Genomic DNA, 16,634 nt, shown 5'->3' on the forward strand with positions numbered 1-16,634 from the left:
TTCTTAAACAACTACAAACTCTTATAGCACAATACAAAGGCCCCTTTAAACCAAATCTAATATCAGCGACTTGCTCCCTGTGAACCACTTGTTTTGGCAAACAGCTAGAAGCCTGCCAAGAAAAGGTCATTGATCTTTGCCTGAAAAGCTGGAGCCAGCTTTAAACAGTAAGAGCTTATTACAAACACACAACGCTTACCAGATGTTCCATCGGCTAACTGGATACAATCCAAGAGATGGCTATATATCCTCGGAGAGAAGTTCGCTACAAAGGCATTTGCCACACAAAATCAAAATCAGATAAACACCCTTTGGAGAGCCTCTCCACAGAGCAGGGCGTTTTAGAAGTATAATGCACCAAACTGGACAGACTGAACTGCCACCAAATACTCATTTATGTTTCCATTAATACCTTTTAAAAAAAAAATAATAATCCCAGTTTCAACTGTTAGCCTGCAAGGTTTATTTTTCCTAACCAAATGTCTGTGTCATTACTGAAGCCAGTCTAACTGGCATGTGCAAAGTGTTCTCTTTTCAGTTATTGTTTTTTGGGCAACAAAGCACGAACATCTGCTTTCAGATGACATGCTACCAACACGTGAAATTCTATCTCAATAGGAACACACCACATAGTAAATCCACACTAGCGCCCGAAGTGTTACAGAGGTTCAATATATACTGACATTAACTTATTCTAACAGATTTGGTAAAACTGAGATTAAAATTGTTCATCTGAAATAAGAAAAGTTGTCTAGTTGAGCATGACAGCCTTCAAATTTCCATATTAGAATAAATGCATATGCTGCATCTGTAATAACCATATAGTTTTCTCTTTGGCTAACAGTAAATCCAGTGACAAACCACAACCCAAACAACCCAGCTAAAGATTCTTAGCTAGAAACTCAAGATCCAAATGGGCAAAGATTTCTTACAGTTGTAAACATGGTCACAGAATAGGTGAATGGGTCAAAGAAGAAAAAGAAAGAAACCTAGAAGGATATTTTCATTCTTGAGATAAGCATCCACCCATCAACACTGAACTATTACAGGATTAAATCAAAGAAGACCCAAGAGAAAAGCCATATTAGAAATAGATTTGAATTACCTCTCCTAAAAGAATAAAACGAAAGTGAAGCAGAAAAACAAAACTTTGCAAATCCATTTAAGCTTCTTTCTTTTTCATCTTTTTTTCCCCTCTTGTGGTGTGAATAAGTTCTGATCTTCTGGTGTGGAAAAGAATTAAAAAGCTGAATGGACAAATATATACATACAAACATACATACATACATACATGTATATATATATATATATATATCCCCAAACCCTCTACCTACATAAAACCAAAGCTTCAAAGGAAATAGGTTCTCACTTGATAATGAATTTTGAAAGCAAAGATTCTGGTTACATTTGAAGTTGGCTCACACACTACTGCTTGCAGTTGTCCTGTGAGAGCAAGGAAGAAACGCAGGGCCCTACAGGAGGAAAACTGAAAACAAAATTATATTCTGCCTTTACTCCAGCTACGAATAAAAATGTCAGATCAGGCCTTTAGCAGCAGCAGAGCCCAGCTCACTGAAGCTGACGGAGGAGAGCAACAAATGCGTGCCTGGTGTCTTCTGACTGGATATTCTGCTTTACGCCAGGAGGGGAGGAAAGGTATACGATACGGACCCTGCAAACCATATATCCCTGAGCTTGTGGTATTCCCGGGAACTTCCAGGGGGAGCTGTATTTGTGAAGAGCTCTAAGTCTAACCACACCTGAGTCAAGTGACTGAAGGCAGAAAACATCCTATTAGCACTGACAGTTCGGCACTGTCCTATTCACGTAGTTTCAGACTACTTCAACTCTCAGAAAAAGCCACAGCCTTGAGTCTAAAAGTGTAAAGAGCATGGGGTTTGCTGAGTCTGATTATGCTGCTGACTCTAGGCAAACTGACTGCTCTCTACCTAGTGGAAAAATATTCAGCAAGGTCTAGCTGGCAGACACGTATCAGAACTTCAGCACAAAGGCAAACATCCTCTCAGAGCCCGTCGAGCACCCCAAGATCAGTAGCTGATGGCTGCCTAGAAAGTATCTGATGAATTCTGATGAATTCTGTAGGAACGGTTACACTAACAAAACCCTCGAAAAGTAGAAACAAAACACGTTAAAACTTAACTCATACAAAGTGGTCTGAGTAAGCACAGTGCTACCACGGATGTAAGGCATTCAAAGCAGCAAAGTGATGAAAATAACTGGCTAAAGGAATGACACCATTCCTGAGGACACTGTCCCTGCAAAACCGAGACCTGAGGTGGGGAAGGGATAACTTCCTGGGAGTCGTCACCTCAATGTTCACAGGGTTTTGATAACATCCCTTATTCAGTCAGTATCTGTATTTCACTGAGCCTCATGTAGGAACAACTAGTATAGAGTAGGTAACAGTAACAACCCTAGTGACAGCCCACTCCTGATAGTGGGCAACAGTGAAAAGGATATAAATGCATCGCTTTTCAGGTCTTCCCTTCCACCCTGCACACGTCAGCCCCTAACGCATCTTGATGCACAGGTCACGTTTGAGTTTCCTGCCTCACCTCACTACCTGCATACCTGCCGGAAAAGGGTTATACGACACACGCCACAGGTGCGATGGCCCGGCGCTGCAGCTCCTGAGGCAACGGTGGGCACCGCACAGCTCTTCGGCACTGAGGCACAGCCAGCCTGCAGCCAAACTGCACAACGTGAGTGCTCAGGATGGAACAGATCAAATAGAAAAGAATAAATACATCACAGAAGACACTATTAGGATCGTCCCGAAAAGCAATGCAATCCTAGGCAGACTTGCACCTCAAACAGAAGACAAAAAAATACAGCACTAACAGACCCCAGCTTCGTCTTTCCAGTAGCTGACAGCCCACAGCTGAGAGCCAGGCTACATAGAAAGAAGGGCTTAAATTAGCCCAGCTGCCACTGCTTTCCAAAAGGTTCTCTTTCAACAACACTATAAATTGGCCTATTTGCAAAATGGCAACCATCAGAGGTAATTTAAGAAAAGTGTCAAAATTGTATTTGCAATCGAAGAAGTCTGTGAAAGAAAACTCTGCTCTTCACTGTGGTAGATTGCTAAAACAACCAAACAAAAAGCCCAGTTCATGGATATATGTTACTTTAAGATTTCTAGGCATGCACCTTCTGCTGTTCTCTGTTCAGACTGTGCCTATCACAACCAGATTTCATTTTCTAGGCCCTTTGGCATAACAAGCATAATTAATGATGATGATGACAAAATAATCTAAGGAATAAGAGTTCTGACAAACGGATACATTAGGAATCGCAGAGACAGTTTGCAGCCCACAGGGTACGTTGTACTAACAGAGCTTTGCAAAAAGATGCTACGCCTGGAATAGAAATATAACTCTTCCTGCTCTACTGATTCTACCAAAGTTGGATGCCTGGAATAAATCCTGTGGATATCTTGATTAACAGGATCCATGTTAAAGATTTATCAGGTATGAAACATAAATGACATTAAAAAAACATATCCTGCTTCTGCTGACAGTTTATTTTCCTTGCTTCTGCAAAACTTGTGCTGTAACATACACGGCAATCAGCAATATCTGTATCTGCAGAACTGCTGGCATTCAGGCAAATGAGCTAACTGGGAAACCTCTTCTGAACATATTTAGGTATTAAATACATAACCTAATTATTTTAAGGATTTCTTGGTTGGGTATTTCAATGCAAAAGGCCAAATAATCAACCTACAGAAAATATTCTGTATTCATGAAATATTGCCATGATTTCAGCTAAAAGACTTTACTGTAAAATACCACCTTAAGTTCTTCATCCCGTTAAACATAAGAATCTTAAGAGCAGATGAGTCTGAATAGATGAATGTATTAGAAGATGTAATCTTTTGTGACTACATAATTTGTAGACATAACCCTAAACTTTCAACAGCCAGCCTTCTGCAGTACCTACCACCTATAGCATGAGCTGTGGTATTTTATTGGAATTTAGCTGCCCACTTTAAAGTGCAGAATCTGTAATTGTATAAAAAGACAGTTACATAATATCAATTCAGGCACCTAACAATGATAATTAATCACCACAACTGATTAGACATAATATGTATGAAAAGAGTTTTGAATAGTTCTTATTTAAATTTTTATTACAGGTTACCTATAATAATACAGTTAGAAAAAACTACTTCATTTATTCATTTATGTTAAGGTCATTCTGCAATTCATTCTACCATTACTGATTCAATACTGACATATTGCAAACGATAATTTAATTTGCAAGTTGGTATAAAACCACCATAAGTAACTGTATACATTTGTGCCGCACACAAACCAGTAATTCCAAAGAAATAAGACATCTGTGATGACAAAAGCAGCAAGGAGGCCATAAGCTTTCAAAAATAGCAGCTTATGTCTTTCACTGTATACAAAACTGACTTTATTGAAAACGTTTTTAATCATTCCTTGGGCAATTACCTCTTACTGATCTGATGGCCATCTGTTATCCAAGTTTATAAACTGAATCATTGTGTCGTTGTATTGGTTATGTTTTAAACTTTGACTACATTTGGATCTGGATCAACTACACTGGAGCTCTTAAATATTTCTGAAATCATTAAAAAAAAAAGTTCACTCACAAAATTTTATAAGCACTAACTAAACCAGATCAAAAATACTGCCAAAGCAGGTCAATAAAACAGTCAATGAGTGCATTTCAGCCTAGAAATAATGCCCATGCTACAGCACCACTGAATTAATATAGAGAGGAAAAAAAAATCAATGTGATCTTGGACAACAACCAGCATCAAAGAAATGAGGCAGCGTGTCTTAAAGGAGTCTCCTTTCCAGCCAAAGACCGAGAGACGTACCCTTCTCCACAGCCCCGACAGACATTGAAGATGTAAGACTAAAAACTAGTGCACGCATTAGATCCAGCTTGTCAAGTAAACTTGGAGAGAACGCATATGACAGATCTTTCCCAAGCTAATTACTTCTTACAAACACTGTTGCACTATAAATCTTGCGCTTCTAATAACAAATTATATAAAGTTATCAAATGTTTGGGTAACAGTGGAATTGACTGATTATGTGTGTTGCAAGTTTGACAAGATATCCCAGAAGAGTAACAATTTTTTGACTTGGTCTCATAAAAGCAAGCTATCAGAAATGCTTATTCTTTCTTAAAGATTCTACCTGCTTGCATGTGGCACAGTACATGGCTCAATGAAGTTAACAGAAAAATTCCAAGTAATATTACTAGATTCAGCCAGCTCTATAGAAACTTCCTATTTCTGTTTGGCCAGCAAGGATTTGTTTTTAAATTATCCTTTAAAGTTCTTAGTGAACCGTTATTCTTCATCAATACTTAAGAAATCCAGTAAAGATATTACAAGTATAATCAAGTCTTTGTATAAACAGAGCTTTACTCATTAATTATTATAGTTATTTTAACCTCTGAATGGATACCTTAGTATGTATGCATACATCTACACTTGGGAAGTTTCCACTGACACAGCTGTTTCCATTCATAGGAAACAAGTGCATATTTAGTCTGAATGCAGAGTCATTTTAAATAAGAAGCCCTAAAGAAAGTTAAAAAAAAGCCCTGCAGATCAATTTTGGTAAAGACAATGTAAAGACCTGAATCACACATGTTATAGAAATACAGATTACATAGTTCAAAACGGAGAATTTGAAGAAGTATTTTAAAAGAGCTGTTTTCCCTCCCTCTTCTTCCTACATCAATGCCCATATTTTGAATTACCCCGATCTAAGCAGAATATATGAAAAGAAGGACTTGCTGTCTCATGCAGAAAGGCAAGACATCTAAGTTTCTCCCCTATAGAAATTATGCATGCCCTCAGCGAGGTGTTTAGAAAAGCCTAACAACATGGAGATGTGCAACTAAGACTTAGGCGCATATGCAGGAAAGCATATTGAGTGTTTTGAAGAACTGGTTTTGAAAGCACAAATATGGGGATGTTCAAATTTTAGCAGTAAAACTGGAATCATAACATTTGGGAACATCACTTTCTATGTGATAAACAGCTCATTTAGCATTTTGTCTTCAATACGTGGGCTAGATTGTTCCTACTACAGAATTTGTAAGAGATTGCGACAATAGTTTCTCACCCTCCCTTTCAATGCAGAACAAGCATTCAGAAGCTCTAAGCAGGCTCTAAAATGGGATTAGTTAAAAAAAGCGATGATAAAAATGATTCTGTCAGGTTTGTTGTTGTTGCTAGGGCTTTTTATGTAGTTTTCTTCCCACTTCTAGACTTCACTATTTGTGTCTTCCAAGACACAGACTGCTTCAAAGACTAGAATTGAATGGGAATAAGTTTCAGGAGATGATTTTTTCAGAACAAATCCAAATACCTTGAGATCTGAACAATCCACTGTTGGCAATGCTGCAAGATATCCAGTGGAGAGCAGCCTAAAGCCTTGGGCTTTCAAGGCTGCCTCCTCACAACTGCAGTGTTACTGCTGCAGAAGCACAGCTTCTCCTCCAGGCTGCTTCTAAAGGAAACTTCACAATGTAGAAAATGGCACACAAACTAACACAGCTCTATAATCTCCTGTGGATTTCTAGCTTGTCTTTAGAGTGGGAGAAAAACCGTAAGTAGCACAGCCAGCAACTCTTTTTTCTATGGTCCCACATAATAATACCTGCCAGAGTCCAATATTGTTATCTCAGGGTGGCTCTCAATAAGTCTAGCAACATGTCAAGGACAGGCAGAAATATTCTTTACCTCCATTTGTAATGTGACATATTTCCACCTTTTCTTTACACCTAAGCCACAAGAGTGATGAAAGTCCACAACTGAGTCAGTTCAGAGCAGTGGGAAGGAGGAGGAGAAAGAGAAATTGTGGACTTCCGCTGAGGAAGTCAGACTATAACCATGAACTGTTTTCATTATTTTGCCATACAAGCGCAAGTAGCACAGATGGATAAACAATCTGGCAGCTGGGTCTGAAGGACAGTTCAATTTTAGAAGGTATATAGTAGCAACATCTCATTATACATTAAATAAAAGGCTAATTAAAGTTATTAATATGCTATGAATGAGAATGTTTCTTCATTTCTCACCATTTAGGACCTTATATGCACATTTTCAATTTATATAGCAATTTACTCACAGAGGGACTCACTTGCAGAACTAGGACTTTTACCTCTTAGAGGCAATTTAATAGCAGGCAAAGCTCTCTGCCCATATAAATGGATTCAACTACTCTTAAGTCAATGATGCCAAAATAGAATTTAGATATGGATCTTAAAATCCTTTAGAAGTACCAAATAACTGAAGTTACATTATCGATTGCTGACAATTAGAAATGTGTGTCTATCATAGGAAAAAAACAAGTCAAATTTTCACTACACAGAATTACATGACAATACTGATTAGCAAGTATGTGCCACATGTTGGACGCTGATATATTTTGATTGCCTATTCTGGGACAGACTTTCCAATATACTAAGAAACATGTAAGATGATTGCGTCCTCCAAATAAAATTCTTGCTACAACTATTTCTGGTTTTGTAAATTATCACCTTTTTTTTCTCCAGAATCAGAGATGAAATAATGACCTAATGGGACTTAAAGACTCAACAGACAACTACTGAAAATGCACAATCTGTTTGATCCCACCACACAAGCTAACAATCCCAAAAGCAGGTAAGGTCGAGTTTCTAAACACACTGATAGGCTTAAGGGTCACATCTACAGAAGTAGTTAGATTCTAAGTGCTCAGAAAGAGGCCTAGCAAGATTCACAAATTGAATTAGGGTGCCTAATTCCCACTTAAAGTTGGTGAATATTGTGCACTCACCAATAGGTATTGACAGCCTTTCATTCCCAATAAGGACCTTTCTGATCAACTTGGAACTTTTGCACCTTCAGAGGACAGCCTGCAGTTCCTACAGCTTCCTAGGGGAATTACAGTTATTCGGCAATGGTGGAAGTCCTTAACTGTGGGTTTGTAGAATGTAGATGGGTTTAGATGCAGATCCAGATTTCCATATGTTAACACATTACCTTCCTCTGTTAAGAAAACTCCCTTCAGAGGCAATTCTGCCTGAATAGACTGAAGTACCAAGCTCTTGGTTACCACTAATTTTTGAAGACTATTACCAAAAACTTCTAAAACTTCAAATGAGATACCTTTCTATGATTCCTTTATTTATTTATTTTTTTTGAAAGGAACTCATGGCTTTATATCAGGATAGACGCAGCAGAAAAAGACTACTATATATTCTGTTATAACTCACAATGGAGACCGGAGTTCAAAAACCAAAGTCTTGGTTAACAAATTGGGTCAAAAGTAGGAATCACCTCAACCAACCTTAGCCACTCAAAAGTCATGCATTTAGTCTAACCATAATCCTATGCTCTTTTTGTAGTCAATGTATACGTACAGAGTAAGATAAGCTTGAGATACATAAAATGCTTATAAGGATGTTTATCTGTGTGTGTGTGTGTCTGTGTGTGTGGTTAAGTGTCTGCTTACTACAGGAGGACTCATATCGTGGCTGTGTCAGAATAGGTGCTTCACTTGAAGATAGTTGAAGTGAGAGGAGACTCATCCAAAATTAGCTAATCTCAGACCTAATAAAGGATTCTACGAACAGAATTTCACAATGGTGCTACCAAAACACCATTAAACAAGTTTACCGACCGCTGTACAAAATTGGTCCAGCTTCCCTTGTGAAGAAAACTGTAACTTTCCTAGAGAATTTTGCAATACATAACACTTTTCCACAGTTACTTAAGTCCATGGGAAAGCTCTAAAAACATACAAGTTCTATAGCATTTTTCAAGCATAGCAACTTCTCTAGGGTTCTACCAAATTCATCCCTATCGAAATCTCTTGGCCTTCCCATAAGACAGCACTTCCTAAGCTTTTTTCTTCAGGGGCCTATTTCCTTTCAAGCTTTCCTACTCTTAAGCTCCCCTTCTGTGCGAATGTAGCAACACAAATCCTACTTCTACAAATTTCTTTCCAAGCACCTTTCAGAGGCCATAGGCTAATGCACCACGTAACATAGGAAACACTACCATAGCCAATTTCTGTCTGTGTAAAAGATTATAAAGTCTTATGGACTTCTGAAAAACAATAAAACACAATTATTCCTGCCCTTTGACAGTCCAACACATCAGAACTCATCTTGGGATGGAACAATAACACTACTGGGTTGGATATCAATTAACTATAAATGGAAGCTTTGAAGAACAACCACCTGCCCTATGACAGAATCAAATTAATATTGCTAATCACTTTTTAGTTCTAAAATTGACACAGTAATTAGCAAGATATGGAAAACTACAGTTGAAGTGATGGCTACTACTTCTTATGTAGTACAAAAAAAGGGGAGAGTATATCTTATGTGGGCACATAGGTATAAGATGAAGTCTGAAAAATGGTTTGCCTTATTTTTAAATTTAGGATTTAGTGCAGTATGTGTTTTTGCAAGCTACTGTTAGTAACTGGTCAGAGCACAGCAATTCGTTATGAAGAGCAGAAAGATAAACACATTCTTCTGCTGTTTTTCAACTATACCAGGCAAAACAATTTCATTTTGTTCCATTTTCTGTTTCAGCTCCTGCAGGGTTTATGTGAATCTTCTTTATGTACTCTGAACCAATGATAACCTTGTTTAGCAGAGCTCTATGAGCTACTGGACATAGTAGCCTATAGCTCAGAGGACACCATTTAAAATAATCAACCAAAACTAGTCAGGCAGCCCATTTCAGTAGGTCAGGGTGTCACTAAGAGCATGATTAAGTTACACAACAGCTTTGCTTCTTCATAAATTCTCATATTTCTATCATATAACACCTGACTCTCCTCCCACTTAAAAACAGCAGAAAAATGTCTGAAGAAGTTAATAAATACGTTTCTTCCCACTCTCTTGGGCTTTCTCCAACATGCAACTACTGGGTCATTAATACGAAAACATCTCTTACCATTACAACACCTGTGCTCCTTACTTTACTTGGAAAAGAAAACATTTAGTGGAAAAATATCAAATATGAGGATAATTTTAAAAAGCACATACACTCTTTCCCGTCTATTTGACATCTCACCATTTCTTCCTATATAGTGGTTAGCATTCTTTCAAAGATAAGGATCAGGATGTTTCTTCTGGAAATTAATAGCTCTAATCTACTCTCATTTGGTTATTATCCTTTTAGCTGGTATTGTTACTATCAGTGATTAACGGGGTAAGAAGCACTGCAACTGCTCATCGACTCACAGGCACATTAATCAAAATGCGTTCACTGTAAGAGGGTATGGGCATAGAGCACCTTCGCTAATATCTCCATTACGGAGGTCTTGGAAGATTCCATTCAGGAAAGAACAAGATACAGTATTGTATGCCCTACCTTCACCTGATGATCCTGAAAGGTCTATGATGACATATACTCTCCCTTCTGGCTCCAAGTCAATCTGCAATCAAGAACAGAATTAAAATATAACTTAGAACGGCTCCCAAAGCAAGCTATTGCACATGCAGGAAACAAAGTTTCCGAAACTCTTGAAGCTGAAGGGTAGGCAGGATGCATGGGCAGTTCTATAGCTCACTAAAAACAGAGTCTCCATCTTTTGCAAATAACAAACATACTCTAATAGAAGAGGTGTCGAGGACCCTGCACCTTCACTGAAGTAAAACACAAATGCAAGTCCTTAGGACTTTGGAATTTTGAACCCAGTGGACTTTACAAATCAAATATTTTAAACACTATTCTGCCATACATTTGAACCACTATTTCCAAGTACTAGAAGAAAAGTTAAAAAGTGGTAGTATTGAATAGCTTTTCTACTGTATTGAGCCCAGCTATGCAAATATGAAAAACAATACTCTATCCTATGCAGATGCTAAAGAGAGACAGAGCAGTTCTGGTTGTAGAACAGGGGAGAGAAAGAAAAAATAAAATAAAATAAAATAAAATAAAATAAAATAAAATAAAATAAAATAAAATAAAATCCCACAACTTGTTCAGCTAGTTAATGCTTGCTTTCAAGACTTTCACCACTGGGAGAACAAAATGCATGCTTTTACCCTCTTGCTCCAAAGTACAAAATGTTTTATTGCTGTACCATTCTGGAAGATTTGAAGGAGCCTTTGCTCTCATGGCCATCAATTTCAGCAGGTGTAAGGTGCTCAGGATCAAGCTACCCTACTTGAAGATCTTATGGGCTTTAGGAATAAGATCCTGTACATTTAGGTACCACAATGAAGAGTTCATTACAAATCCTTAAGCATTCTACCACACTCTATCACAGTATCTCATCACCGACTCTAAATCCTGCTGGATACGAGTGTCTTGATGACCCCTGAAATATTACAGACAGTTTTTGCAGCCACTCATCTCCAAAAAATATAACTGTAATTCAAACACTGTGCAATCACTAGCGCTTACTTTGGGATTTCAGTCGTCACACAATTTCAGAAATTGTGAGTGAAGTCGGTGTGGCATGCATTAATACTGTATTTTCCTTCACTTTTGGTAATTAAATCCACTCTGGTAGTATCGCATGGCCTGCTGGCTGGGCACTGCGTGGGCTCCCAGTGGCAGCAGGGCCAGGCCTTGCCGCCAAGGCCCACCCCACCCCACCCCACCGCCCTGAGGGAGCAGGACACCGGGGGCAGCCCCAGCCCCAGGTGTTGGGCACCACCATGGGGATGGGGCCAGATGCCCATGGGCCGGGGGGCCAGGGCCAGGCATGGGCAGTGCTGTGGCGGGGCTGGAGCTGGCAGCACCACTGCAGGGACGGATGGCCCCAGGCTGGGCTGAAAAGGGGGCTGGCAGGGAGAGAGGCCCCGGGGGTGGTTAGGGACAGGGAGGGCTGGCGGTGCCCACAGGGCCAGGACAGCCACATGGGACTTAACAAACCTGCGATGTAAAATGTGGCAGGGGAGAAAACAAGAAAAGAAGGCATGCCAAAAAAAGCCCCTCTTTCCTCAAATGAAAAAGTAGAACTACGATTCTTTCTTTGTCGCAAGCTACCAGACAAGGAAGGAAGGATACTTCACTCTCTGGAAGCCTGAAACTGTTCTCTCTCCAGAGGGAAACCCAATACACTCTGGCTGCCCCTCCTAAGTTGAACCAACAGCACACTGGGACTGTGACTAGACACAGGCTACCTTTAATCCCACTGCATGCCCCATCACCTCCTGCTCCATTCTAGTCTATGGCACTAGGGAAGATGAACCTTGTTTCACTGCTGTCAGCTACCTGGGCTCATACGAGTGATACAAATTGCATCTTAAGTCACACATGGCATTAGGATATGATATTAGGATAGAATAAAATGATATCAGGATATCAATAATTCACACTAATAACGTGGGAGACCAATCTACTGAGCTTTGCAGATTAGCAAGTAAATGAACATTTAAAACAGAACCAGGATAATGCATCATAAGATGTCCTTTGATCACTTTGACAACCACAACTTGAATTTAATTATTAATGATGATAAATCAGATGCTTCATAATAAGAGAGCTTACTGCATCACACAGGGGAGGAGACCACACATCTCTTAATGATACAAATGTAGGAATTACTGATTAAGTTACAGATTAAATGATATGTCAAAATCATTTTGTCAAAAATCGATCCCAGCTTTCTTTGTAAGAGAGCTTCTCTTTCACAGCTACTTTATTCTGCTTAGAGTAGCAGCAAAAATTCCGAATCAAAGATCAGTACACGGCACTTGGAATCAATTGCAGATGAAAGTTGTCCCCTTGGCAGGTAACTGAAATTTGAATTCAGTGCTCTGACCTGCTCCGCTCCTGTCAATCTGCTCAGTGAGCAGCGAAGAATGGAGGCTGCCTGCAACTAGCTACAAAGTGGTGGGGAAAAGGAATGAGATGGAAAATCGTCCCGGGAATGCCAGGCTTTGCCTATCTGCCGCTCTGACTCCATGGGACCTTCTCTTTTTCTAGTGGTCCCTCCATTTCCACTTTTCTCTTTTCACTTAAAAGGACCTTTACAACAGCTGTTGAATGCCCCACGGCACTGAGAGCAACACCAGGCTCCTTCCTCCATGAACCTGCTTCTGATGCAAAGGCTTCTGTGCCCTTCAAGGATGAGCTGCTAGAGTAGTTCAAAAGTCTGATGTCATAACACCAATGGATCGAGAAAATGATTTCAGCAGCTCTATTTTAAATAGATGAGGGAGGAAATGGGTGTTAGCAAGGCCAAGGGATGCTCAGAGGAGAGGATAATGGAAGCGTGGTTGAGTGTTTTTCCATTAATAAAGTGTTGAATATTGAGCAAGGGCATTTTTAACAATTTCTGAAAAAGCAGCTCTGAGATTTTTTGAATAAAGCTACTGATGGTGAAATATTGCTTCTCTCCCTTTGCAGAGTTTTTAAATGCAAAATATTCAATCAGAAGCACAGGTGCAGGGATAGACTTTGATGTCTAAGCTGAGGGCTGCTTCTGAACAACTGCTAGAGTACTCAACAGATGGCTGTATTTAAGAAAGGCATGCCTAATACTCTATTTCTATCAGCATTACTGTTTGGTTGAGCTTTCAGTAAAGTCCTTTATCCAGTTTTAAAATCTAAACACACACACATACAATCCCAACACCACCCCTGCAGAGGAATCAGGCAGTGATTCTCCTGTGGAGCTGGGAGAGTTGGTGAACACCCCTGCAAAGCACCCCTTCTGCTCATTTATTTTTAAATACGAAGAGCATTGAAAGCAGCCCAGGACAAAGACTGCAGCACTGAACTCAAATTTCCATTATCCATCAGGTGGACAACTTTCATATACAATTTATTCCAAATGTTGTCTACCAATTTTGATTGAGAATTTTTACTGATACTCTAAGCAGTGTTTGTGGAAAGAAGTCTCCTTCACAAAGAAGTGATTTTCCAGCCACAAAATGCTCTAATACCAATGTGAACGAAACTGGCATGTTCTTATTTTTAAATTTTTGAAATACTCCATTTCAGTGAGCACCTATGCTGACAGTCTCATCTGTCACATGAATTAGTACTTTTGCCAAAAGCTGGCAGTTCAGTTGCCTCCACTGACCTTACATATGGAAAACACTCAAAGAGCAGCACAAACCCCCAAAACTGATAGGAATCCTTCTTTTGATTTCCAGTCTTTCATGTATGAAAGAAAGAAAGAAAGAAGGAAAGAAGGAAAGAAAGAAAGAAGGAAAGAAGGAAAGAAGGAAAGAAAGAAGGAAAGAAGGAAAGAAGGAAAGAAGGAAAGAAGGAAAGAAGGAAAGAAGGAAAGAAATAAGGAAAGAAGGAAAGAAAGAAAGAAGGAAAGAAAGAAAGAAGGAAAGAAAGAAAGAAGGAAAGAAAGAAAGAAGGAAGGGAAAAGAATGGATTCAACTCTGATTTTGCATAGAACATTTCTAATTCAATGCCTAGAAGCATAATTGTATAAATACCTCAAAAATAGTCAGACTACTAGAATGAAAGTCATGTACTTTTTTTTTAATCTACACATTAAACTATATCTAGAAGGCAGCAGAAACTATAAAATGGTCATGTTTCAAATAATTAACAAAAGATGCATACAGCAATCTAAGGTTTCTATATATTTTTTTATATTTAGCTCACTGTAATATAACAGTTTTTATACCACTATTTTAATGTTTTAGACATAGCCTCTAAAAGAATTTTTCACCAAATTCCTAGAAAGATATTACGAGAGAAATACCCTTAAGACATATGTAACCAGAAACAGAACGACTGGCCAAATTCAGCTGAATATAACAGGCGTCCTTGAATGCAACGGAAATTGTCTGATCACAGCAGTTCTGATTTTGACCCTTCCCTTTGACTAAAAATATTTCTCTGAATGGAGCCAAGCATTTATACATGCAGAGAGATGCTACGAGAAGAAATCTAAGAAGAAATGACTGTTGAAAAGGACAGCAGGGAACAAGGCAAGATGAGAATAAGGGATGGGAGAGACGAGCTGACACAAGATGAGTTTTGTTGTAACCACATTGCAAAATTTATGACTTGCACATACAGACCACATTCGACATGCAACAAAAGATGTAACAATCATCAGAGCAAAATATTTGATCACCACCAAAATATTTTATTCTGGTTACAGGCCCATGCTATTGTCCTGACATTTGCTAAAACACAAAGTTTTAGTAGGTGCAAGTAATTAATTGAAATTAATTTTAAACAACTTTTACATTGCTCAGATGATCTTTATGTGGCAGTACAGCGAGATTAGTACAATGATTGCTGGAAAACAGTGGATCTTGAAAAGCTCCAGGCAGGAGTAAAGCATATTAGTAGTCTGTTTCAGGGAACAAAAGGCAACCATCCATAAAACCAGACATATTTTCAGAGGAAAAAAACCATGTTGAAACCATGGCCAAGTTTCAGCATATTGAAGGCATTTATATGGTTTCACAGTCATTAATGGATTTTATTTTCAACACCCTTCTGAGACAGTTCCCCATCTGTAAAATGAGATACTCCCAAAGGTACAAGCTAGACTAAGTGGCTTGCCAGAAAGGCACACGAGAAGTCTACAGTTTAACCAAGAACTGAACTCTGGTCTCTCAAGGACCAGACTGCCCACTGGGCCATTTGTCCCAGCCCTCAGTTCCAATTCACTTTGTCAGACTGTACCCACCTTGTCTTCCTGCAGTATCAGTCACAAACACCTAGGAACTGTTCTTTAAAACAAACAACCCTCTAATACACATCTAGGACACCATTTCCTTTTTCTTCCATTCAGCTACGGAAAAGAAAGGATGCTTCAATATTTCCCTTCAGCATTTCCAAAGCTTGCCATTTCTTAGGTAGCTCTAGAGTTAACACAAAGTTTAATGAAAACATGCAGAAAACTAACAATACTTCAGCTTTTCCTCAATGTTTGCTTTTTGTAACCTTTTAACTCCTAAATTTTCTTCTGAAAAATTGAGTTTTAAGCTCATCTAGACACTCACTGTTTTCCTCTTCTTCAGTGGAAGCTGTAATTCCTATCCTCAAAATAGGAAACTTGGGCAGGACTTTCCTAGACTGAGATTTTGCTGAGGTAACCACAAATTATCTCTAATCTTATGAAGATTAGAAAGATTAGAATACGCTATACAGTTTGGGCTGCTTTGTATTTGAATATGCAAAGGAAGATTTTAGGATCTTGACCAATATAAAGCATGAATAATTCCATTAACATTAGGAGGTGTTTGTTTTCATTCTAGCTGACAGTAACTCTGGCACAGACTAGCAGGCCCTATGGAGCAAGCTGAGCCCTATTGTAAACAAGTGAAATACCACTATATTCAGTGACTCAGCACCCCATCACCGTAAGTTTTAATTGGACCATGAGAGCAGAGACTATCAAGTCACCTGTGTTCAACACAAGTTTGTCATCTAAAATTAGGTGCATTATATTTATTTAAACACTAACTTGTCTCTTAAGAGAGAAATCTAAGGACTGGCATTAGCGTAAAACTCAGATCTGGAATAAACGACGGCAATACAAATGCATTTTCCATAACTGAATTTGCTAACAGTACAACGGTGAGTAAGTTTTACTCTGGTGTTCTGTAGCTAGACATTATGCTAAATACAAAAAAAAAAAAAAAAAAATCTGCAACCATAAAGCTATTCAGGATTT

At 38.8% G+C, this 16,634-nt stretch overlaps 1 protein-coding gene across 1 annotated transcript in view; it reads right to left on the bottom strand.

Annotated features, from left to right (window-relative positions):
• Nucleotides 1-16,634, bottom strand: part of PRKCE (protein kinase C epsilon) — a 300,001-nt gene that overhangs the window by 184,486 nt on the left and 98,881 nt on the right. Inside the window, exon 2 of the mRNA XM_026121196.2 lies at nucleotides 10,391-10,454. Coding sequence (XP_025976981.1) covers nucleotides 10,391-10,454 — 64 coding nt within the window. The remainder of the gene's footprint in view (nucleotides 1-10,390; nucleotides 10,455-16,634) is intronic.

Source organism: Dromaius novaehollandiae, chromosome 3 (assembly GCF_036370855.1).
Source record: "Dromaius novaehollandiae isolate bDroNov1 chromosome 3, bDroNov1.hap1, whole genome shotgun sequence".
In the NCBI taxonomy this organism is placed as follows: Eukaryota; Metazoa; Chordata; class Aves; order Casuariiformes; family Dromaiidae; genus Dromaius; species Dromaius novaehollandiae.